The 25,906-nt window shown below is 38.3% G+C and overlaps 2 protein-coding genes and 2 non-coding genes across 9 annotated transcripts in view; 1 reads left to right on the plus strand and 3 right to left on the minus strand.

The window, feature by feature from the left end:
• LOC103392174 (coiled-coil domain-containing protein 148) lies at positions 1-24,694 on the plus strand. Of its 3 annotated transcripts, none has more exons than XM_025063724.1 (15): positions 1-503; positions 2,016-2,096; positions 3,084-3,205; positions 6,006-6,109; positions 7,685-7,776; positions 7,872-8,017; positions 9,197-9,292; positions 9,436-9,611; positions 9,845-9,983; positions 14,024-14,230; positions 20,582-20,722; positions 21,589-21,707; positions 22,747-22,864; positions 23,030-23,164; positions 23,984-24,694. In XM_025063724.1, exons 2-15 carry the CDS (start codon positions 2,039-2,041, stop codon positions 24,125-24,127), a joined length of 1,797 nt encoding a protein of 598 aa, XP_024919492.1. In that variant the 5' UTR covers positions 1-503; positions 2,016-2,038; the 3' UTR covers positions 24,128-24,694. The 3 variants fall into 3 exon arrangements, 2 of the variants coding, with proteins under 2 accessions (XP_024919492.1, XP_024919493.1); XM_025063725.1 differs by having other exon boundaries at positions 2,020-2,096; XR_003052166.1 differs by lacking the exon at positions 23,984-24,694 and having other exon boundaries at positions 22,490-22,864; positions 23,030-23,060.
• Positions 16,466-16,537, minus strand: trnad-guc (transfer RNA aspartic acid (anticodon GUC)). The gene has a single exon. It is a non-coding gene; the product is annotated as a tRNA-Asp (tRNA).
• On the minus strand, positions 21,928-21,999 carry trnat-cgu (transfer RNA threonine (anticodon CGU)). The gene has a single exon. It is a non-coding gene; the product is annotated as a tRNA-Thr (tRNA).
• upp2 (uridine phosphorylase 2) overlaps positions 24,491-25,906 on the minus strand; it is a 3,918-nt gene continuing 2,502 nt past the window's right edge. For 3 of the 4 annotated variants that reach the window (XR_003052167.1, XR_003052169.1, XR_003052168.1), the window contains 4 exons: positions 25,518-25,727; positions 25,279-25,425; positions 24,930-25,188; positions 24,491-24,893 (listed from right to left, as the gene is read on the minus strand). Coding sequence is in view for 1 of the 4 variants with exons in the window: in XM_008328729.3 (XP_008326951.1) it covers positions 25,046-25,188; positions 25,279-25,425; positions 25,518-25,727 (500 nt within the window). In the remaining 3 variants the exon portion in view is untranslated. Of the gene's footprint in view, positions 24,894-24,917; positions 25,189-25,278; positions 25,426-25,517; positions 25,728-25,906 lie in introns of those variants that run through there. The other variant, XM_008328729.3, reaches the window with a different exon arrangement.

The following is a 25,906-nucleotide window of genomic DNA, read 5'->3' on the forward strand; positions in this document are numbered from 1 at the left end:
GTGTAACTTCATCGGTAAAGTCCCATCGCTAAGTCCCGGGCATGTGGAGGAGTAAAACTCGCCTCCATGGCTTAGGAAGGGAAGGAGAAGAAGGAGGAGTAGGGGAAGGACAGAGAGCACTCCGCTGCTCCCAGCCTCCACCAGCAAAGTCCCAGACTATGCAAGTGAGCATGACGTCAACGGGAATGTGGAAAAGCAGTGAATACTCCTGATTGGCCCGGACAAAAGATCTGGGCGTGGCTATTGAGGTTCGGATTGTTGAATTAACCAATGACAGAATGGGTGACAGTTACCTTGGTTACAAATTTGTCCAACCTATACACACCATGCAGAGACGAGTGCCGCGAAACACTAAGAAGAATTAGAAAATTCCACTGTATAGAACTTTCGAACTTCATAGTCACTAAGGACGTGACGTCATCAACAGTCTAAAGAAGACAGCAAATCAACGCTTGTCGCGGACATCAAATGAATAGAAGGTATACAGAGAAGAACGCATCGAGGTAAGCTGAAAGTAAAATATTTCCTTTTTATGTACATGTAGCAAAAGGTTATTGCATTATTCTTTCTTTAAAGAAAAGTTAACTGTATTTAACGACGGAGTTTTAGGTCCACACCGAGAAAAACACTTAAATTACAACACTAAAGTAGTATTATTGTGATTCATAAATGTATGTAAAATAAAGTCGTAATGTTTCGAGAAAACACTGTTCACGAGAATAAAGCGAAAGTTTATGCTAATAAAGTCGCACTACTTGAGAATTAAAAACGCAAAACTGTAAGATTTAACTTTATGATTTATTACATTACACTCACACATTTACATTTTTTTACATTTCATATATTCATTATTCATCATTGTATCCTTTTTAATGTACACTTTTTTCGTAATATAACTTTATAACTTTATTCTCTTCAAATACTAAACAGACAAGATTTACATAGTGTAACTTTTTATTTTACGACAGACATGCATAAATTGCTTAAAATTCATAAAGATACAGACAATTTCTGAATAATAAAGGTTATAAACATAACCACAGTCAGTACCAGAGAGGCTCTCCTATTGGAATTGCTGGGCCATGATCCAGGGTAATGACTTGAAATAGTACAAGTGAAAAGCACCATAAAGAAAAGGTATGCAACCTTATTGGCCCACTGTTTATATACATAAAACCCTCTATCCTCTGCTGGTGGGATATAAACGCAATTTATAGGTGGCTGCTCAACTGAGCTTATTCCGCTAAACCTAACCCTACCTTGTTTCTTCTTCAAAGTTTAACATTGGGGGGTTTGTACACACATATCTGTCTCTAAAGAAAAAGGGGTTTTATGGTTTGAATGGAGAAAAACCCTCATCGGTGGCTTAAGAACAAAGCACCAGTTTTTCATTTCGGTGAAGATTATATACATTTTAGTTTTTCATTTCGGTGAAGATTATATAAATTCCTTCACATTAAGAACAAAGCACCAGTTTTTCATTTTGGTGAAGATTATACAAATTCCTTCACGCTCCTCACTGACAGGACACACGTGTTTATTGTCGGATTTATTCGCTAACCATTGAACCAAAACAAAAACACAGAGATTCTACAGCTACATATCTTATTGCCATCTGTTCTCTGCCCAAATCCTAAAAACACATGCAAGACTTAATTTAGCAAAGTCACTGAAAACTGATCTGGCACAGTTAGGTTTTTGATGGCAATTACTTCTCTTTCTGTAACTATGTTAAATGTTTTTTTCTCTACCATTTGCAAAACACAGTTCCACTTAAAAAATACTTGATTGAAAAAACTTGAAACTAATTATGTTGTGTAAAACAAACTACATTTTAATAGAAGACATATCTGGACTGCAGCATACAGCTTTAGCATAGTGCCATCTGAGAACTGTAAGGTGTCATAGGTTCGTCAATTCTGCCCTTCATGCACCCAGATATCACAGGGCTCTTTGAATTTTAGGAGGTGTTACACAAATGAGTTTGAATTTTTCACATTTTCTCTATTCTGCAGGCAGGGCTTAATGGTGTTTCACAATGAAGAGTGCACGAGACCTGCAGTCCTTCATCTCCAAATACAGGGCAGATGATGTGGGTGAGTCATTTACAGTCATTAGGGATTCACAGTCATTAGGGATTTAGGGAAGAACAATCATAAAGGCCCAAGCAATTTGGTGGCCATAAAGCAGTGCTTCCCAAACTTTTTCTGCAGCAGCCCATTATTGTTGACAGGGCACGTCAGCACATTCACAGCTAATGCTTAAAAGCTCATCTGAATATTATGTTAAAAATAGTAAAATTACTAATCAGTCATTTTTTATCCCCACATTTGCTTGATTAAAAAATATGAACAATTAAGGTAGGCACGGTGTGAGTGAATGTAGGCACTAATTACAAGCAAAGACCATGTACTGAATATGACAGCTCATACAATGCAGTGTAGAGGTGGAAGGAAGGCAAAAGAAAAACCTTGAAAGAAAAAACACATTCCCATTTAAGAAGTCGATCTACAGTATAAGGTAGATTGAGGTGCTTAAAGTTTGCAAAGGCAGTACTGGTAGATCATGAGCAATTAAAATATTTTTATTTGAAATCTTTAGAGCTAGATTAGCAACAATGCAATTACTGAATCATATTGTGCCTGATTGATTAATTAGTCTTTTATAATCTCTGTAGCTGTAGTTGGCCTCTGCTCTGGTGAACAGATTTGATCTAAAATCCTTTTGGTGAATTTACCAGGTGCTGTCAAGACGCATATGCTTTAGTCTGAAGCGACAGTGCTTATGTTTATTCACCTGTTTCTCTGAGTCACAGCTGAACTACTCCCAAAAAAGGCCTGACTCAGTTTGGCTGCATTCTACTCTCCTACACCCCCTCTTACCCTCCAACTCCACAATGCCCCTCTTCAAATTATCCACACAATCCATTAGTAGTCAGCTGCTGCTGTTCTTCTGTTTTTTCCCCTCCATTTTATTCTTTGCTGAAGTCAGCAATAAAGAGCTGTCTTCAGACGACAACAATGATGGAACTCTCAACAATTCTGACGATGTTAATTCAGTCACATTTGCTTTCACCCATGCAGAAAAAATGGCACTGAGAATAAAAAATGGTCTCAGCAGCTCAAAGTACAAACCAGCCGACTATAGGAGACTTCAAGCCGTTGTTGACGCCAAGTGGTTGGAATCTGATCTAATTGGACAAAAGGTAAAGTTTTTGTTGATGTCAATATCATGGCATTATAACATTGATATCTGCTGCTTTGTAACCATGTAACATCAGGGTTAGGGTTCATGTCATTGGTTTAAAACACTTAGTCAACAATCTTCCTCTCTAAGAAGAAAATAAGTATGAAGTTACCTATGGCTAAAAGATGATGATGAATAGTTAGATATTCAGTACAACTTTTAAACATTTTTTAAATGTTTAATGTATACTTTTATTCCATAAAAGAATTCTAAAATTCTTCATTTAAGAATTTATAAATTGTCGTAAAGTTAAGGTTGAGTGCAAGGCAAATGCTTGCAAGTTCAAGAAACTGCAGAAATAATGGGAACTGCCATAAAATCTGATTATATTGTTGCTTCCATAATAGCAAACAGCAGCCTTCCTTTCTGTGTGTGTTTAATTATTTCTATACACAACACAGCGTGAACAGCTTTTTTTATATATACAAAACAGCCATTGTACAACCTTTATAGTCTGTTCAGCAACATGAAACACAGCAGTGAGTAGGGCTCATGAATATTCATTCTGCTGCTCTTGGTTTTCTAATAAACTGTTTGAAGTTCATAGGCATCGGAGTCTGAGGAAAGCAAAAAAGTTAATATCAGAGGCAATGGAGTTCAGGCTGTAAGACCTGTGGTGTTTTAATTGGTGCGCTGTCGCAGGAGCCTTTTAGTATCATTGTGGTTGCCCATGGCTGCTCACATCCATGCTCTCTGCATAACCTAGATAAGACAGGCTGTTTACATTCAGTCACCCTGCTGAAAGGCAAGCTTTCTGAGCATCTCCCACTGGTGATGTGATACAGGAAAAATAAATGACCGTGAGTTGCCTGAAGCATGGGATCATTTTAGCTCCTCATAAAGCGAGTGGAGGCTTTCGTAGATGCTTAAATATCAAAAATATGCCAGTTCATCCTGGAGTTGGAAGCAGGTTGGGGATGTATACACTGAAAGTTACCACTTGCACTTCATCAGAATTAAGTAATTGGCATTTAGTACAGATAAAATAGAATTAATGAGTGTGTTGAATTTAACATGTCAGTTGCATTAAATAGTTTGTTAAAAGAAGATTGAAAATTTTAATGCATTTCAATGCATGGTCAGAATGATGCACACATGGAATCAATAACCAATTATTTCACTGTACAGTCACTTATTGTTGCAACCAGGTTGACACACACAACTGACACCTATTCCCCACCCGCATGTTTAATGATTCTCAAATGAGCAGAGCACACATACAAACACACATACAGCATTTATTAAAATGTCAGCTTTTGATTTTAAAATTTGCAGAGAAAATGTTTACGTCATGCAAAAAACACTCCAAATCGCCATCACAATTTTTATCTCGGGCACCCCCTAGTGGCAGCTCGCGTGCACACTGGGAATCCCAGCTGTAGTCAATATACTTAATATATAAGTTGTAATTTGCACCTATTTTGGGAAGTTCTGTTTCAGCACTTCTGTCTTAAAAAACAGGTCTGAAACACATATGTCTCCAGGGAAAAGTTTATTTTTTCATATCTAGGAATGTTAATTTATCAATGCAATTAATCTAAATCTCATATGCGTCAGTGTCCGTACATGTGCACCATCTCCGTTATGCTTTATCATCTATTTTTCCTTGTAATGGGATCATTATTTTTGCAAAGTTGGAAAAAATATCTATGGAATAAGACCTGCAACTACAGAATGGACCTTAAAACTGTTTAGAGAAATGTTTGCTCGACCTTCTTTCTGTCAGTTTTTATTTTTGTAACCAGGAGGTTAAATTCATATCTTGTGTTTGACCTAGTGTGTGCTTTTGTCTGAGTACTTTAACTGCCAGTGCAAATTAACAAATCCCAGTAAACAGCGTGAAAAGGGCATTTGGATATTGTTCTGCATTTTTTTAATAACTAGAAAATGGATATAACCCTGAGGGCAAATGTTCAAACAGGATTATTATCACATGTGCATACACACACACACACACAAACAGAGGCTTAACACAAATCATGACCTTAACAACTTCCGATTTCCTGTTATTATGGACTAGATTGTACTGTTGCATTTGTCAAGTGAGAATCGCTATAGTTCTATTATTGAAGTCAATGGCCTGTGCATAACAGCTTCTTATAACAACCACTGAACTGGTGCGTGGCCATAAAGAGAGGGGCTTGTTCTTTAATGATTAAGAAAACAATGATAGTAGACCATTTATCACTGTATATTCTATATTCTATGGTCTAATAAAAAGCATTGTGCATTTCATGTATGTTTCCACGTAATTAGTCTTCAAGCGCTGCTGATATTTTTCATTCATGTTTTATTAGCAATGCTGACGCAGTCGATTAAATTAGTTTATGAACCTTTCACAAATATATGAAGGTAGTAGAGGCAGAAGAATATCAGGTGCCAATGTGAGCCACATTGTAATTACTCTAGACCAGGCATGGGCAAACTACGGCCCAGGAGCCAGATGCGACCCGTTTGCCTTTTTAATCCAAACTTAAATTATATTTAAGTCTAAATTATATTATTAATTTATGTTATCATTATATTTCTGCCTTTTTCTGCAATGCCACATTTCCCAATTAAATGACATTTAGTGTATTGTCACTGAATTGTTGGTGTTAGGTGTTAAAAAAAACTTTCCTGTTGCTTTTGTGTTGTTCCTGCACATTTAGTGTATTGTCACTGAATTGTTAGTGTTAGGTGTTTAAAAAAAAACTTTCAGTATGTTTCAGTAGTAAGAAACAGTTTGTTCCTCCTGTGCATTAACCCTTGTCTTATAGGTCGAAAGAATCCGCTGTGCAGCCAAGGCAACCAAGGAGAGTTCAATTTTGCAGCAGCACAGGCAGGTGTGGAGCAGAGAGTGCCCCAGGCTGCAAAAAGCTGAGTAAGAGCCCCCATTACTCTCTGTCATTATCGGTTGCACTCTTCTGTATCTGCTGTTACAAAAACCCTGCTGCTGCATTTAAAGCCTCTTTAGCTCAGAGTCACAGAATTGTGGACATTTTAAATATTGCGGAGAAAACATTATCACTGACTAACGGGTGTAAGCGGTGGGAATAAAAGTGATTTTAGTGATAAAACAAAGTGGCAGAAAATAAAGTAGCAGGGAAGTTTTTGCATGTCTATTCAGTTCAGTTCAGAGGGGTGACTTTGAAAGGGTGTAACAGAGATTAGAGGAGGTAATAGCTGTGTGGGAACAGACTGTATGGAGGAACACTGTCCTCTGCATGCAGGGGCCTAAGTGTGGGCCTGAAACTGTGTCAGTTTTCTGCCTGGTGGAGTGAGAAAGGCAGCTACTGCTCTTGGGTGAGGCTTGTTTGCTTCCATAATGACTGTGTCCAAGCCATCCAAGGTTAATGATGTACACAAGTGGAAACCTCAGTAATGAGCCCATTGGTGACTTTCTGCTATTTCATTCTCCCCACACACATCTAGTTAAATTGCCCAAAAGTAGAAAACAAAGACAAATATGTCTCTATGGTTACTGTTTATTTATTTGTTCACAATCAGAGCCTTTTTGCTGGACGTCACGAGTGTTGCCCACGGTTACAATACGTAATTTCTATCTATCTTGGAAAATAAATCTAGTCGTGTCTGATAGTGTGTGTCATTAACCCACGCACATACCTTGGGAAAAAATATATACCTTAACTTAATATAGTCCACCAGGCACATTGATGTACGTAACCAAAGTTGGCAAGCAATTTCTATTAATAAATGTCATAGACTTGGTCAATGCTACAATTGCCGAATTAGAATAAAGTCTGTATCGATTGATTCGGTTTGAATGTTTTGTTAAAAAAAAAGCTACAATAAGTGCTTGATATTCAACTTTTGTTACCAGAATTTGAACTTTCAGCAACTTTCAGTTTCACTAACAGTTGTCCTTGAGGTTTTCTCAAAGCAGAGCTAAAAGGTTGTTCATAAGAAGTAGCTGTCAATCTCTAAATATCATGGTTTCACACACATTTATCTTATGAGTTGAAGCTCTTAAATGTCAAATGATCTTGAATGACACAGGAGACATCAGACAACAACCTGGAGTCTGGTTTGCCTCAGTTAAAGTTGTTGCTCCCAACAAAGTTCCAATTTGACAGTTTTTACTGCAATGTATTTTCTAGCAGCCAAATTATCCCAGTTTATAAGCAGTGTTTTTTATTTAAATTTGCTTCAAAACTAAGAGAAAATGTCTAATTATGGACCTTCTTATTACAAAACCAAAATTATTTTTCACATTTTCTATATACAGTCTATGATTCCTCTACAAATAGTGAACATGTTTTCTTTTGTTGTTAGGTTACAAGCATTTTACTTCTCTGAAAAAAATCTGCTATTTTGGGTTTGCTTTGCTATTCTGTATTCATTATTGTAGTAAAATTTTACAAATAAAAGGTTTGTATAAAAAGTTTGTTAATACACATGTCTGTGATATGTCTCTCTCTGATGTCCTTTTGAACAGGGAGACGGCTGACAACGACGTCAACTTTTTTCTTGAGCACATCAAACCCATCAGTATCACAGACACTTGCATCTTCTCTCTTCAGGAGTATGGTAACAGCATCATCTGTTTTCTTGGACAGTAGCCCAATTTTGTCACAATCGTCTGCTGATGAATAACTGTGATACCAATGTGTGCGTTCTCTCAGAGCTTTTCCTTGAACGAGAACGGGAGGCGTTCAGAATAGCCACCGTTGAGCCTGTTTATCAACTCAAGGATGACCTGAGCTACAGACAGGGTGAAGTACAGAATTCCACCGGACATCAGCCTGAATGGGAAGCAGTTACACTACAGGTATCTTTGTGAAATTAATAAATAAACACAGAAACATGTCGACGGTGATGTGGGTGGAAGGGCGGTTAATGCTCCTGTCTTACCGCAAGAACGTTACTGGTTCAAGCTGTGAGGAGACTGTGTATTGTGTGTTGTTTTTCTCTGTGTAATCTGTAACTCTACCTTGGAAACTCAGATATATGGCAAGTGAGAGGATCATACTGCGATTGGAGACTGGTGTCATTCCCAGAAAGAAAATAATTTGGTGATGTTTTATCCTTTTACTTCTGCGGCTTTGACAATAAATCCAAAGCTGTTCTCACTTTGCATGGACCGCACCAGCCTCAAGCTGAAATTACACCAACACTCACTGCTTCTACAAACACTGATCTCAGTGTGCACTCAGCGTCGTATTCACTACTCGTACATCTCTTGTTTTGTTTGATACCCTCAGTCCTCAAATCATCAATTCCGCACAACTCCCGGGAGGTTTTTGTAGGCTTCAGAGATAAATGGTGAGATTAGGGAGTATTCAGAGGTCTTTAAAGGAAGAACATGCTTGAAATGCACTGTCTTGTCTGCCATTTTACTCTACTCTGTCATGCTCTCATAACACCCCCCTGCTATCACCTCCCAGCTATCGACAGGATTGCATTTTTAGACACTGTAGATAAATACAATCTTTTCTTCCATCTACGTTTCATAATTTCCTATTCATTTTGTTTTTCTCCAACTGACAATAATTTATAGAAGCTTTTATGTACTGTATAATAACAATTTCTTCCCTTTTGAGATTTAAAAATGAGTGTTTTGATTGTGAGTTCTGCTTTGTTTCTTAAAGTACAATTCCAAGTTACTGGTATAGGCTGAAAGATGGGGGGGGGAGTGGGGCGAAAAGTGTGTGACATTATGACAATATGTGGGAAATACAAGTCATCTTTAGCCTGTTTTAACAGGAGAGTTTAGTCAGAATGTTTTTTTTTTTTGGATAAAATTTTAATTGGAATTTCTTATGGATAAAAGGATGGTAGTTCTCTAAATGTCTTCCATACAAGTTTAAACTCATCTAAAAGTCATGTTTCTGTCAGAGAATTCCAAAGTCATTATGGGCACAGTTGTTGTAGCTTCAGTTCTCTGTAGGTAAACTAGTTTTATTAGCTTATATTCAAACCCCTTATGGTTTTATCTTTGAATCACCAGATACAATTTGTGAAAGACCAGCAGGCTGACATTATTGCAAGTCTCCATGCAGAGTGTGAAGAGCTGGAGGAGGAGATAATGGGCCTCAACTTGGAGGTAAAGTACTCACTGCTGGGTTTATACACTTTTTGCTCTTTTTGTTTCAGCAATTTCGTTCTCAGATTTACTTTACAACGGTAATTACTGCACTGTGTCCAAATGAGGACATTAGGTTGATGATGCTTTTTTTTTTCTTGCAGGAATATCTTACTCCGTATTGTTTGGCAAACATTGAGAGTATTCCTGGGGAGGTTTTGGATTCAGACTGTCCTTACACGGAGCTGAAAGACTCACTGATTCAGGCCTTCCACTACTTGTCAGAAATGTATCAGGGCAGGCTGAATAGTCTTCAAGAGCAGCTGCAAAGGACTGACAGGTCGGCCCGCAGGCTCAGCTTTGCTTCTTACACACACTTTGAATAAGTAAAATGTAGTGGGATTTTGAGCTACTGTTTAACGACTAGTCTTGATGAACAATAGAACTTGACAATTGAAATTATGGATTTTGATAGAGCTTGCGAAGTAGGATCATTGCCACATTCCATTTTTGTATTCATCTTTGAGTCATTTTGCATCTTTTTTGGTAATTTTTTTTTTTTTTTAATTCTAGGTTCTGTGGCTGGTCTCCAGACGATCACCTGCGCTACCAGTTCACAGTGTCTCAGTACACTCACGACATTCCCAACAACAGGTCTCTCTGCTTGGACATGGTGCAAAGGCTCTTTCCTCAAAAGACTAGACAAGATCTGGTCAGTACACTATTTTATTTTTCAATTGTCAATTAAAGCCAGTTTTACTCAAATAAATCCTCCGGTCAAAGACAGAGTGAGAACTGTAAACTGCCAAAAATATACAGCGAAAATGCATTAAGATGTATTAAGAAATGAAGAATTTATATCCCAACTGCCACTGTAGTTATTGACCTTTTTTCTCATCTAGTTTATTTCCTGCTTTGACTTTAGTGCTCTTAACAACAGAATTGCCAAAGGCTGGGTAAACAATAAAATAAACAACCAGATGGAACAGACACTGAATGCTGTTAACTGCCATTCGCCTTTTCAAAAGAAAAAAAAAACAACCACCTTACAGCAGACAATTTCTGCAACAGTTTTACATCAAACTCAATAAATACCATTTAGGTTTAAATGCAAACTGTAGGTTACCACATGATGAAGTGGTTAGATTAATTATGCTTTACCATATTTTGTGAAATGAGCAATGAGTACTGCACCTTTAGTTATTGTTTAAAACAAAATAATGTATTAATCAATTATCTTTCTCATTTGAGAACTGAAATTGAGCTCCTTGCAATTCAGCTGTAGTTAGCTCAATACCTGTTGAAAAGCTTTAATAATTTGTTGACTCCAAAAACTGAAAAAAAGTAACACATCTTGCAGGTACACTAATAAAATCTGATTTAGTTTTTTAGTAAATTATTATTATTTTTTCTAAATTTTTTGGACTACTAATATTATAGCTGTGATTCATCCTGACTTAGTTACTTTTTCCAAATACACTCTCTGCCACTTTTTGGACTACTAATATTATAGCTGTGCTTCATCCTGACTTAGTTACTTTTTCCACTCTCTGCCATCACAATTTTGTCTGCTGACAACTTAGAAACTGAGAGTTAAGGGCTTTACTAAACAGCCAGATTTATCCCGTGGGGCACTTTCACATCCTGAATATCAATACAGCCACTTCCACTGGCGCCCCTCTTAACTCCCAGCTCTAAAGCAGCTCTTCACTGGGACTCCCAGTCTGTCAGATCAATACAGCTCAGTGCCCTCAACCAAGCACAGAGACACACAGACATGCCTGGACAATGATCTGCTTAGCACGCTGCAGGATGTGCCATGTCACCCGCTGTGGACAACCCGCTCACCTCACAGCCTCACATTGCCATGACGACCGCCATCCCCTAGCTCCTACCTCATCCACACCCAGAGACACGGTCTTCAAATCAGTGGGTGCTGCCTGTGTGTGAGGACAGTTTGTAACTGGGATGTTCAGTAAGAATCACTGAGATCCATCTGGTTTCTTTCTTGGTTCAGAACCTGAACATAATAAGTTCCGTTCAGTGCTGTAATCCGTTTTTATGCCTTCATTAAAGTCAAATATTTCTTATTTGTATAGTGAAAAATCTCAATGTGCTTTTTCAAAGAACACTTAGTCAGATTAATGCTATTTTTTTATAATACATTTAAGATGAAACCAAACTATATTCATGACTACTGATCGCCAACTCTGAACTTTATCAGTAAACAGTGTTTTTAGATACATATTATATAGAGGGAGGTTTTCTGCCTGTCACTCAAGGCATGCTTTCCCTCAGTATCTAATGGATCTGTCTCCCATTTTACTCTTACACACTCAGGCAACCACAAATGACCCTGCATTTGGGGCGATGTGATTTATTGGGATGATAGGGTAGCATTAGCTCTTTAAGATTTCATGGGGTGTAATCAATAAATACAGTGTGCTGTATGAGAGGAGGTGGATTTGAAAATCTCATCTGGATTTTACTGATACACAGAAAAGGGTACAGTGAAAAATGAGGTGGTCTAATTCCACAGTTACTTTGTTTCTGTTAACTTTTTTTGTATATAGTATCTGCAGAATTTAGAAAAAAAAATAGTCTGGGTGAATATGTCAAGGAACCTGCTATTTCAGGCTCAAGTAAACTCTACTCTAACACCCTGTTTAAACATAACTAATGATGTATTTATTTGATCTTATTTAAATACAGAAGAGCTGAAAATGTGAGTAATAATCAACAGGAGGTTTGTGGAAATGTGTGAAAAATTGAACATGCCTGAGTCATAATTTGAAGATCAGGAAGTAGCCATTAACTAGTTTCTGTTTTTTCTTCGATAGCTCATATTGTCAAGACAGATGTATGAACCATGATCCCATTTAGATTTTCAAGAAACCCAGAGAGTCTAGTTACCTTCTGCTAACCTAACTGCATCGGTCAAAATGACCTGGGTGACTGAGACACACCAATGACGTGCATTTGTCCTTTGACATTTTGTTCCCAATGTACAGTACGTACTGTGAAAGGAAATTACTTTGTTGACATTTACGGTTAAGATGAGATTGGATAGCAAATTGCTATAATATTAGGGTTTCTGAAGTAAATGTCATAGCTGTTAACTTCATAAAGATCTTTTTTTTACACTTAGAGCTTGGAACACAGAGAACAGCTGTGTTCTATAGAACTAAGGTAAAGTTTTGTTCAGTTAAACCATTTGTAACCTATGGTTATTGATTAGCCCAATGTTATGGGACCTAAACATCGACAGATAGCATAAAAAGGATGGCAGCAACACAGTTTTTAATCTTTTTTTTAATATAATCTTTTATCTAAATTAATGCATTTTTCTCATTCTGAGTTTCTCTGTCTTCACTTGAGAGTGATTTAAATTCATAGGATAGTATGTTCCTTGGCTATATTTCTGAGCAGTTGTGATTTGAACCATCTGTAGTTCCCGAGGTAAGATGAGTCATCCCACATGGTCAATTTGATCAGTGATAAAAATGAATTTAGAGCCACAAAAAAACAACAGTGTGAATATTTTTTCCCCCATTGACTTTTTAATAATTTTTGTTACTATAAAAAGTAGAACAAATACACTGCTTGGAGAGTCACCCTAGTGACAATAACTAACCTCCTAAAATTAAATTAGTTTCTCAGTTCCACCCTGAACTGGTGGTGACAGTTATTTTAGTGTAGCATAAAGTTCCTCTCTGTATGAACAGTAAAAAGACCTCATTATTATCCACCTTATTATCCACAGTAAAAAGACCTCATTATTATCCACCATGTCCTTTCCTTATAGACTTTGCTTATAGACAAAGGGAGCAAAAGTCAATATTTTATATCCATAATATTTCATCATTGGAACGCATCATGACTTGTGACTTTATTTAGAGTGACATTTTTAGCTTCTCTCCTATTTCGACGTTTCTTATCTTATATATTTCATTCTGCTCTTATCTAGACACCTCTCTGCAGAGGTTGTTGCGGATGCAGCATTGCCGTGCGACATAACCAATGCACTGCAGGCACAGTGCAGTGGATGCTTCTCTATACATCCCGTGTGTTGAACGCTAAACTGCAAGCTTGCCCGGGGGCTTTCATACATCTCAGATGTGTTCATGGTTTTTCCACACCTTGTTGCACAACTAAGGCAGAAGTCACAGTGGGAAGGTGGGAGGGGGGTATGGAAAACAAAGAATGGATATTCTTTCATTTTCAAAAGTCATGCATTAAAAATAAGGATTTGCTTGACTGCTCTTACGTTTGTCAGATCACTCATTTTCTATGATTTCAGTCAGCGTCTACTACTTCTCCTCTGTCACTTAGCCACTATAAGCCCAAAGACAAATGTGTTTCCTTCCGTTCCAATAAAGCAGCCAAGTGATGGAGCCTCTGTGAGTGATGACACAATGATGAATAGCTACTGGCAGCCGTCACAGCAAACAGAACTGTTTTGACTGCAGGACATTTCACTGCTACAGACCATTTTATAAACCAGCTGAGCCAAAACTGACCTAGGCTCTCCCTGTGGCACAGCTACAATTGTCGTCTGCTGTACAGTGTTTGCAACTGTATGTTTATATTGAATTGTTTTGGTAGCCCTTTATCTTGTTTTTAATAATTAAAATCTATTTCCCCCTCATTAATAATTCATTTTAGTATTTCTAAGAATAACTAATGTACTCTGCCCCTTGTTAATTCCTTGTACAAACTGCATTTGTATGTTTGTGCATGTGGTTTCTGCAGATGGAGCATGAGCGTGTGCTGGACTGGCAGCGTTTTACCCAGGCACAGCAGAGCACAGTGACCCAGCAGTGGCAACGTGACCAGGAAGAGCTACAAGCCAGCGCTTTGGTCACATTGCAAGAGGCAAGAGACGCCCACCAGGAGGAGCTGGAGCACCAAAGAGATCGTCAGAACCAGCAGGAGATATGTATGCGACTTAGACAGAAGGTCAGTCTCTGGTGTGAAAGTCTAAAACAGTTGAAAAAGGAAAACAATGGAGATAATATATAGGCTCACTAAGAACTAAAACTTTAAATGTTGGTTTTATGTCACCACAGGGAAACAGAAGTTAATTATTCTGCTGCCTACCCAGTATACGTGTGTGGCATTAGACAGTTTAACTGCTGACTTTTGTACAGTAGATCTGCTGATGAGGCTGCACGTTACAGCAGCAGCTTGACATCAGTGCTCACTTTAACAGCCTTTTGGGATGATCTGTGAATACAGACAAGCTAATAAGAATGATCTCACTAACGCGCTAATGTCGCTGTCTGTGAGGTGCACTGGGTCACATTAGCAAAGACAAACAAGGGCAGTCTTTGATACAGCTGGCAAACAATAAAAGAGAGTTGCACTGGAGCAGCAGCTGAACATTTAGAATAGTGTCTTAAGCTTTGGCTTTATGATAGGAAGGACAAGGAAGTAAAAAACCCAACTGCACTTCAAATTCACATTTGGTGATTCTTCACATTCAGCTGGAAGGACAGCAGCTAATGAATATCAAAAGTTTTCGATTAATTAACGATACTGAATTGATTAATTAATGAATTCTATAAACCAGCATTTCCCGAACGTTTTCGGCCACGTAACCCCTTCTATTTCGCAACCAGGTTGACAGACCCCCAGTTACCCACACCTCGGGAAAAAAATGTTTTTAATCAGGTTCAAATGACCAGAACACACATATTTAGCATGCATTTATTTTCTTAATTAAAATATTGTGTGACCACCAGTGGCAGCTGGTGCACCCACAGGAGTGCATAAACAGCGCTTTGGGAATCCCTGCAATATACCTGTTTATGAAAGGCAGGTTTGTTTTAAAGTCTGGGTAAATATGGATCTCTCTGTTCTCAGTGTTGTACCTCGCCTTACATTTAGAAGAGTGTGAGTTTGAGTCTACCTCTTTTCTTACAACTGAAGGACAGAGGTTTGTGTTTGAAAGGCAACATCACATACATTATGTAGATGACCTCCTGTCAGACCCCCAAAAGATACAAGCAGCTGCTACTGATTCATTGGCTCTGTTGCATGAGCAGATATTTGAGTTTTTGTGAGAATCAGATGGATTTCTTCTCTGCCCCTGATTTTTCTTTCCACGGCCTTTATCACCTCAGCACAGCACAACGCAGTGATGGATTTTCCTCCTGTTGTATTTACTTCTGTAACAACTGCTCCCTGTGACCTCCAGCACGTCCACTGACTCGTCTATTGCTTATTTACCTTTATTCACTCATATACGTGGCTGTGAAGTACCAGGTGGTAGAAGTCATGTACAGTTTTTACCACTGTGAGTGGCCTGTGTTCAAAAGGTTCTTGTTTAGAGCTTTAAACAATGATGAAGCCGGTCTGTGGTATTGCAACATGCTTTGCATGAAAACACTCTGGAATATTTGTAATCATTGACATGGTAACAACAGTGTTGAGTTATATATTAGTGTGCATGACATGTTACCAAATTAAACGCTCCTTCTTTATTCTCCTGGTAAGAAATTCACCTCAAAAAACCAAGTCTGCAGCATTTTTGTTTTGGTTTATTTTGTTATTCCATATATGAAAACAAAATACGCCACTATCCTTTAGTGATTTTCTGTTTATTTCCCTTTAGGGGTATGAATTCAGTTGTTATGCCTACTGCGGGAGTTGAGTTCTCTGGTTCTGTATTATTGATTCGCATTATTCTAATGCTAGTCAAAAAGTTGTTTTTGTTTTATACTGACATCTTGATTTGGAAACTGCTCCATAAAAGTAAACTGTAGATACAACACTTCTGACCAAGGGGTCAGTCGCACATGGCTGGCTATGGCAATGAAACTGCTGACCTGCTACTGTACAGTCTCTGGTGTTTTGTGGGGCTGTACTTATCCAACATTAGCATTTAAACCTGGTACCTATTTAGACCTTCATTCTCGGCATCTTGTATGCATGTCACATGAAGAATAATACATGTCACATGAGGAATAATACTTCAAGAAGTTAGTCGCTATTGTCTGTCTCCTCCTATGCTCAGCTAGGCTAATAATGCTAACCTATCCTATCTTGTTTCTATATCTTAGGGCTTAACTCAGAGCTTTGCATTATTGAAAATAATGACAATTGCATCGTTCTCAACACAGATCGTTCTGTGTGGCTTTTGTCTAAGCAGTCGTAATAATCGCTACATTACCGGAAAAAACTAAAAGTGATCTCCCCGTCGGGGAATTGAACCCCGGTCTCCCGCGTGACAGGCGGGGATACTCACCACTATACTAACGAGGAGGTGTTGAGATGGCTTTACTGACCCCTGTTGGCTCTATTTTGAATCAGCGAAAGAGCTCCAAATCGCTTGCTTCGACAAAAACAAAGGTAGGATCCCTGCCTACTGGCACCACATCATATACTTTCGTTGAAACTATTGTTAAATTATTAATTATTAACTTATTAACACACACAAAATACGCCAAACAAAATACTGTCTTATTTGCGATTCAAAATGAAACAAAATTACTTTAATTATTTAGCAAAAATATATCTCATCTATCAATAGAATGAACTTGTGTGTTTGCATTTCCTGTAACAAAAATATTCAAATGAGCCGTTGGTGATAAATCATTGTATGTGTGTGCTTCAGTCACTAGACTCACACAAATAACAATAATAATAATTCCTGTTTGGAAACCACTTCACCTCCATGAAGGTTGGTGGTCCACCTTCTGGTGAGATGGTGGATTTGTGATGATGGCTGGTCAGGTTTTGATTTGATTGCGTCTGAGTGCAGCAGGTACAGACACTTTGCTTCTGGGTGGTAGGAAGTGAAGAAATCCAGTGTTATTGATTTCAGTCATCGAGTCATTGTGTACGCTTCTGTTGGGCTGTGATAACAGTTATACAGTAGGTACTGTAGCATCTGCTGTGAAGAACCACGGGTTCCGTGCAAAGACGCCTGGATGGATTCATATCTGAACAGAAGCATTAGCACGGATTGTGACTCAGTGTCACGCCACTGCAGGTGTGCAGAAAAATGTAGATGCTGTTTACTGTCTGTCAAAACCAAAATCAACAGGATGATTAACACAGACAGTTTTAGCACATGGCACACAGGACATACCTTATTTAGTTTTTCAATTTATCACAGAAACACAGGCGTTCCTTTTTCAAACCATCGGTTGTTTGTTCTGCTCTGCTCTGACTGCTGTAATTAGCTGCTTTTGTTCTGCAGTGTTAGCCTTTTATTCTGTCCTTGCTTTTCATTTTGCCTCCCACTTGTAGTCCACCCTCAGGCATCTTTGAGGAGAGTTTGTGTTTTCCACGGGTAAATAAAGCCTGCAGGAGTGGCATATTGTTCCTTAAAATGCTCAGGGATGAGCTGTCCAAGGGGAAAAATTACATAACCCGTGAAAAAAGAGGTTTTCATAAGATGAGGGGTGGCCTTTTATCACAAGAGCTGGTTTTTCATTTCCTGTTCTTCAGACTACTGCGCCATATAAACAGAACTCCAACAGATTATCTTGTGCTGAGTGGCTATCCATGCCCTTTCTGCTGTTTCATCTAAGCACCGCAGTATCTGGTACTAACAAGAAGATGTCTTCATCTGTCTGCTGTCCTGGTGGACACAGCTGTAACAAGTTGAGAGTAGGCAATGTAATTGTTTCAGCATTTAGCTCGCTGAAGAAAAATAACTCTGGGTAATAACGCCATTGCTTTTAACGCTGTTGTTTTCTTGGCCTGCGATTACACACTGTACTCTGCGATATGTGGCTCCTAGTGGCATGTGAGGAAATTGCAGGGGAAATTGCACTTTTTTTTTAAAGTTATGTTTTTAGTTGAGATTATGGCTGCTAATAATGAGTAATACACATCACTTTTTTTAGTTGAGATTATGGCTGCTAATAATACACGTCACAAAAGTCACAGTTTTTTCCAATGCATAGGTCTTCTACAAATTCATCATTATTCTGCTACAAAGATCTAATTGCATAGGTCTTCTACAAATTCATCATTAGAAGAAACTTGTTCTCTTAGTTAAGAATGGTGCTCTGAACCTATACTGGATGTTACAATTTAATATTTACCTGTCGAAGAGTCACCAGTGTAATAACTTGATGGGATTGGATGAATAATTCAGTCTTAAACAAACAAAGTGCTCTCTGTAGATGTTTTTCTAAACACCAACCAAAAGAAAACAGATGAATTAAACAGTGTTCTAACTAATTTTCACCCACAGCCAACGATGCTACTATAATTTCTAAGGATGCAACACATCTAAGGTTATACAGGAAAATATTCTGACCCATTTTTTTTCTTGTTTTGTATAGCCAAATAAACATTTTGTTGTTAGAATTTATTGTTTTTAAGAGTGGTAAAAACATATACCGTTTCCTGTATATTTAAAACCGAGAAGGTTATTTATATATATACATATTTACACATATAATTTCACGCATCAAGTGTGAAGTAAATCACCTTTGGTTAAAAGTTCCAGCTGCAAATGCCCTGGCAGGTGATGTTATATTATGAACATTTTCTTCCTATTAACAAAGGATCTGAAGGAGCTGCGGTGTGCAGATAAGACGGCTATTCTTCTTTTGTTATTCTGACATTCTGCTATTTTCATGCGGATTTCACACAAAATGAGATTCCACTGACAAATTGCAGTAGACATTTACTTAATAACCACAGTCTTCTCCTCTGTGTCTTTCCATTTCTGTCTAAGCAAAGACATAATATGCAACATTGTAGGTTAGCTGGTTCGGCCAGTGCGTTCTCTCCACAGTTCAAAAATATGCAAATTTGTGCATGAAGTTATTTGTAGACGTTTAATTTTTGGCTTAAAAGTTCAGCCCATTTGACTCTGTAGTTGATTAATAATTATTGTCAGAAAATGTTTTTTTATTAGCCACCATAATATAACATTTTACATCTTTTTTTTCAATAACCATCAGGCCAAATTAAAAGCGGGCTAGATTTAAAGCCATCGTCAAACCCACACCTGCTGCTTCTTCACTGGCACACATCAAGTGTAAATGACTTGATGTTACAACTGTGACGCTGATTTATGTGAATTTTGCAGTTTGTGTCTATTAGGAATTCCTGATTTGCACCTGTGAGTTTCTGTTTAGTATCAGTGTGACACTTTAACCACCGAGCTGCTGCATAACAAACCTGTCACTCACTGAACATCTGTGTTCAGCTGGCTGGGGAAAGTTTGCAGAAATGTGAAGCCTATTACAGGCTAGAACAGAAAGATCGACTGGTGAGTACTTGGCACCTATTAGTAAGTGACGGTGCACCTAATAAGCAGTACGCATAGATCAGACTGTACTGTCCTCCTGCTCAGCCTTCATTTGGTTTTAACTACATACTTGTGTTGGATAATGACCCACCAGAGAAGCTTCTCTCTGCTCAGCCTGTGATTCTCATAAGTCAATAGGTCTGTCCGAGCCTGTTTTCAAAGAGAGCAGGTTATATAATGTGATGGGAGGGAGGGAGCTCTGCATACCCCATTGTTGGGAAAATCTTGTAAACTATGGCTATCAAATAGTTAAATCTCACACCACAGCTGTAGATTTATTACAATTAATCTTTATTAATCATGAATTAAACAAAATGAATAACTGATAACTGAGCTTTAACACATTCTGATCAGTCTAGGGGTAGCTTTGCATTTATTGGAAATAATGGATTTACAATGCATGTAATTCTCCCCCATGCCGTTTTTAATATTTTTTTTATCTGAATAATTTCATAAATTAACTAACATTTTAATTTTGACAGTCCACATGTACACAGTACCCAAAATTGTTGCTTTACTTTAACACTTACATAAGGTTTTATCACAATTATGGTTATGTTTAAACTTATTACTATTTCCTATTTTTGTTTTGTTTTTGCACTTAAAGTGTGTAAATACACAGTCTTGCTGACTCATTCTTCTTGAACGTTAATTAGTATTTTAGTTTGTTAGTTAATTGGCATGTAATCTTTATAGAATAAATACCAACTTGTCATTAGGTGACATTTTGGCAGCACTGAGCCTCAGTGTTTGGACAACACTGCCTGCACAACAACATACAGGGCTTGTTATCAGTCCCAGACATGCTGGCTCTCATTATGATTCAGTATTTTAACAGTTTCTGAGCTGATCCCAGGTGAAGTGTGAAAGGCAACTCTTCAAAAGTCCATGCCACACTTTGGCACCGGGGCGCAGGGGCACAGCTGCTTGTCTTTAATGGTTGATGGACAGTTGTCTGTTTTCTTCTTCCTTTTCCTATGATGATGTGTATTTGTGTGTGTGTATGTGTGTGTTTCTGCATGTCATTGTAGCTGCAGCAGTGGCATGAACAGCAGCAGGAGGTGGCAATGCTTGAGGCGGCTATAGCTTTTCGACAACAAGCTGAGGAAAAGGCGAGGTTAAAGAGGGAGCAGGAGAAGGAAGCTGCTGTCAGGTCACAGCAGAAAGAGAAGGTAATGTTTGTTGGTTTGTTTGTTTTTAAATCTTTGGATTTGTATTTTTCTTTCTAACCATGTGCCTCTAAACATATCCGTGTTCACCTCAACTATGTGCAATATGCAACTTTTACCTCATAACCACTGTTAATACACATTGTGATTAAACACCATTACATCTTTTTTTTTTTACATCTTTTCATTTTTTATATTCATTATTTTAGATTTTCTGATATTGTAACCAAACATTATTAGCTTTGTTTACCTTTGCTCTTCTTAGCTTATGCTTAGTTAGCTCAGTTTAGCCTAACAAAGTTAAGTTATGCTGACATTAACATAGAGCTTATGCTTAGTTAGCTCAGTTTAGCTTTAACAAAGTTAAATTACACTCACATTAACATTAACATAGTTTATCTAGTCTAGTTTATCTTAGCTTGTATCAATTGGTTTCAACCTGGATTAGTTGTTTTTTCTGAGCAGCGATATAAGTCGACATTAGGTTACTGTTATTGAACAGATATAAGTCAATTAGAATCCTAATAAAAATAGTGTATTCGAATCCAGTGTGTGTGTGTTTGTGTGTGTGCAGCTGTTTAATTAACTCTCACCTCAGGGTCTTGTAAACGATCATGGCCGACCTGAGACACTGATTAATGAGAGCATTTAGGCTGTAATGCTTTCCATATACTTTAGCACGGCGCTCCGCCTGATGCTGAAATATTGTCACTTACCATCTATTTACACTCCTCCGATTTCTCCTCTGACACAATCAATAAGACATGACACTCCAGAGAGTTTCGTGGACGTCGATTATCTGGGCCGTGTCGACCGTTCTTGGAAACTTTTTGTCGCACTTTGGTGTAAATTGTTGCTTTTGTCTGCAGGTCAGGCAGTTTAATTTAAAGCAGGAGAAGAGGAGGGAGGAGCTGCAGCAGAGAGATGAAAAGAGACTTGCTTATCTGAGGAGCGTCATGGAAGAACAGGCCAGGAAAAATAAAGAGAGGTGAGTGAAGCACCAGCATAAATATATTATTCATTTCCACTGGTCTGTCACTAGTCACAGTCCAACATTAACCGTGAAAACAATATCATACTGTACTTATGTACATATTGGTACATAAAATGCCATGTCCTTCAGTTTAACCCATCCATGTTAAATATTTGTGCCATCACAACATCTTTAGATCTATAATTTTAAATTAAATCACTAGGCCAAATATTAAAGGCACGGATGGGGTTCGAACCCATGATCTTCGGTTTACGAGACCGACGCCTTACCACTTGGCCACCGCGCCTGTTGTTTTGCTGGTCTATTGTGTTGCTTCACATCTTATAATGTCTTGAACTACTAGTTCTGTTAATGATAATGGACATGGAGGATGATCATAAAGTTGATTTTTACTACACAGAAAGAAAGAAATTTGGACTAAAATAATGGACATGGAGGATGATCATAAAGATCATTTTACTAAATTACTCATTTTTCATAAAGATTTTTACTACACAAAAATAAATACATTTGGACTAATGCAATGGATCCACATAGAGAAAATCGCACAAGTCTTACATAAAAAAGACTGTCCAGATCCAATTGGTTTCTGAAGATGATGTCACAAAGAGGCCACACCCCTTTATATATATATATAAAAAAAGAAGCTTTTTTCAAATTTGATCACTCCTAATCAAATTTCTTGGGATAGATTTTAATTCACCTATTGCAAACACAACCTGAATTTGAGTACGTTAAGTTTAGGCAATGATAATAATTGTTTTTCCTTTTTCCAGAGTAACTAAAGTTACTTTGGGAAAAAGGACACAGGTTGTGAGTGACAACACAAGGGTTAATCTCGGTGACGCTTGTCTGAAATGTGAGTACAGAACAATGGGAAGTCTAGAAAGCCATGAGGGGCAACTGATAGCAGACCCGTCCATAAAAACCTCCACAGCTGGAGGCCACACGGTGTCAGGGAGCAAAAGCAATTGTTGGTAGAGGGAGAGGGGAACTGCTTGAATCTGGCCCACACCTTCTGTGTTGCCTCCAGGGTGCTGTTTAGGCAGGATGCGCTGCAGCAGCGAAAGGAGGAGAGAGACGAGAAGGAGCTGGAGCGTCAGAAACAAGAGGAAGACAAACAGAATCGTCTGGAAGCTCTCCGAAACCAGGTGCATCATTATCTCCTCTTAACCTCCTCCACCGCTCATTATTTCCACCGTCATTGGATTTGGCAAAACACAGTTTTTCTGAGACGAGGCTTTGCTGCCCCCTCGCGGTGAGAACATTGAACGTCGTCACCCCCTGTTAAATAATGTTCTTTCCGTTTATCCAAGGTTGCCGTCGTGGTACAGGCGGATCCAGAGAGACTGATGGCAGAGACGGAGGCTTGGAGGAGTCGACGTTTGAATGAGGAGGAGCTTGAGCTCCAAAGACCTCTCTTCAGTATTAACACATACACAAACACACAGGTGAAGCGTCTGTCCTTATTCAAACTGCGCTTCTTGCTTCTCTGATTACAAAGGCTAGACAAATAAACAAAGACTAACCTCAAACTCCTTATCTTTGGCCAAAGATAACATGTCCTGCCTTCCTGTTAGATCACATCCAGCCACCTATGTTTTGTTTCTTCAGGGGGTGGATGGAACAGTGCCCTCTGTGGGGGTGGGGATTATGCAAGATTGTCAAACAGTGTTTGTCCTTGGATTAGCGACCAGCAACAACAAACCTAATCTGCAGACCCCTAAATCACTAAGTGTCTTGATTCCTCATCAATGTGAAGGGAGAGGGTCAAGATTGCGTAACCCTTGCTGTTGATATTGACTGAAACTGTGATATTGTAAACTACATTTATTAGTAATTTGTTGGGTTTTTTTTTAAAGTCTACTATTGTGTGGAATATTTTGAGTTTCCAAAAGTATACTATGTCTAATTGTTTAAAACTGTTGGTCCAAAAGTATACTATGTCTAATTGTTTGTTTTTAACTGTTGTCTAACTTTAACCTTTTTTTAAGCTATTCATGTCTACCTTTCATTTATCTTATCTACCAATTTTCCAAAGACCTTTTTGATAAGCTAACGTTTAGCAAACCTTTTGTTGAAGTTTTAGTTGATTTACTATCAAACTTATGGACATTTCTGGCTTAAATCTACAACATGTTATTGCGGTTTTTATTATGGTTGTTTTAGTTTTAGTCATTTTAACTACACCTGACAATTTATTTCTTTCGTTGTTTATTTTATTTAGTGCTGCAAATATCATGATCAGGTTTCCACTATTTGTTTTCCAGATTGAGTCTGATCCCAGATTGCGAGTTGAGCAGGCGCTGCGCCAGGCTGGCCTGCAGTACAGCCTCTACACCAAACAGGTTCTGTCGACTATCAAACCACCAAGACCACCACGACGGGACACAGAATCCTCATTCAACTTCTGACCAAAGGTTTGGCAATAGACACAGCGTCAGTGGAGGTACACTTTAAGACCATTCTGGTCTAAACAAGGTGGAAATTATTTTATAAAGGGTGTTAAAAAGTAGAGTGAAAATATTTTATTGTAAACTCTTGCAGATAATATCACCTGTATCAAATGCACAAAAACCATGACCAAACAAACAAAGGAAAAAAAAGAAATGTCTGCAGCAACCACATGTATTGGTGCAGGCAGTCTAGCAGCAGGTCTCTCCTAGCAGTTGCTAAAATCCAGTATTTAAAGCTTGAAGTATGATCAGTTAGCATTAGCATCCCCAGTGTACTCACAGGATCTACATGGAGCTTTAGGTAATAATGAAAGAGAAAAATACTTTTTCTATTTGTGTTTATTGCATTTTAACAAATACAGTATACTGCAGTTTCTTCAAGAATGACAAACACATATACATATAACCCAACAAAATCAACTTTCTGTTCACTTAAATATCTCTTTACACTGGGAGAAACCCCAAAGAAGAATCTTGATATTTTTCACATAACAAACATATATAACAAACATGCGATAAAAAAAACATAAAAATGTGCATACAGTAAACAACCTAGATTAAATGTTGGTAGTCACTCAAGTAGTTGAAATAGTAGAAACAAAGGCTAGCAACACTTGGTCTATACATTAGCACCAGATTGATAAATGTTAACATACAGTATATAGCAACATATAATCTATTATCTAATCTAGTTCATTACAGAAACTGTGAAAAAGTATTTGACATCTAGTTCATTACAGAAACTGTGAAAATCGTAAAAGTTTATTAAATAAACGTCAAATACACATATTGACATCTAAGTACAGTATATACACGTATTTAAATTTAAGTCACAGCTATGTACATGTTTCAGGAATGTAGTGATGGACAGACGGTTCAGATGATTTGTCCCAGGCGTTTCTTAATGAAGTGGGACACAAGGACTTGAGGTCTCTGCTGGTAGTCCACCAGCACATCATGGGGAGCAGTACTCTGTCCCCCCTCGAAGCGGTGCAGCAGTGCAACACAGACGACAGCAGCTGCAGGACAAAGAAAAGAGAAAAATCCAGTCACATATATTAAAGACGGCCAATAAAAGGTTCATATTTTATGGCAAAAACCCGCCGTACCTTTCAGACCACAGACACGACACATTGCAGCAAAAACAGTCGATTCCATTTCAATGTTCCTGACACCAGCATCGTAAGCGTTCCTCAAATATTCCAACTTTTCTTCTTGAGAAAAGGAGCAGAGCGCACCGTCCAGTCTGCCCTGACCTAAAGAGACACAGGAGCGGCTTCTCATTAACAGTGCCTGGGACCAGCTGAGGGGTTTAAACCACAGATAAGGTATAGGTGGTATACTCCACCTTCATAGAAGTCGTGGGTGCACATGGTGTTGCCAATCACTGTTGGAACATTCTGGAGCTCAGAGGAGCACTGCAGAAGCTCACTGGCCACTCCCTCATCCAACTCTGTGCTTCTGGTGATAACTTTACCCAGGACCACCTGCTCAAACTGAGGGCGGAAGGAATAATCCACAGCCTTATCGGTGATCACCACAGTTCCAGGAGCCAGACCTACATCAACGACAAGAAGACACAGATCAGACGGACGTTATGTAACGTTGAAGAGGTCTTCGACCTTTTTTAAGGTCAAAGACCCCAAAATGGTGGAGAGATGGCTCAAGCACCACCTACTAGGTGTTGTGAAAAAATCCAAGGGAAATGTCTCCATTATCTAAATGGAATATTTACAT

The sequence above is a fragment of the Cynoglossus semilaevis genome, chromosome 16 (assembly GCF_000523025.1).
Source record: "Cynoglossus semilaevis isolate Cse_v1.0 chromosome 16, Cse_v1.0, whole genome shotgun sequence".
NCBI classification, from domain to species: domain Eukaryota; kingdom Metazoa; phylum Chordata; class Actinopteri; order Pleuronectiformes; family Cynoglossidae; genus Cynoglossus; species Cynoglossus semilaevis.

Coding starts and splice junctions, on each gene's coding strand:
- LOC103392174 (XM_025063724.1), top strand. CDS start 2,039: ATGAAGAGTGCACGAGACCTGCAGTCCTTCATCTCCAAATACAGGGCA. Junction 9,612..9,844: donor CAGCTGCAAAGGACTGACAG/GTCGGCCCGCAG, acceptor TTTTAATTCTAG/GTTCTGTGGCTGGTCTCCAG. Junction 14,231..20,581: donor GTATGCGACTTAGACAGAAG/GTCAGTCTCTGG, acceptor ATGTCATTGTAG/CTGCAGCAGTGGCATGAACA.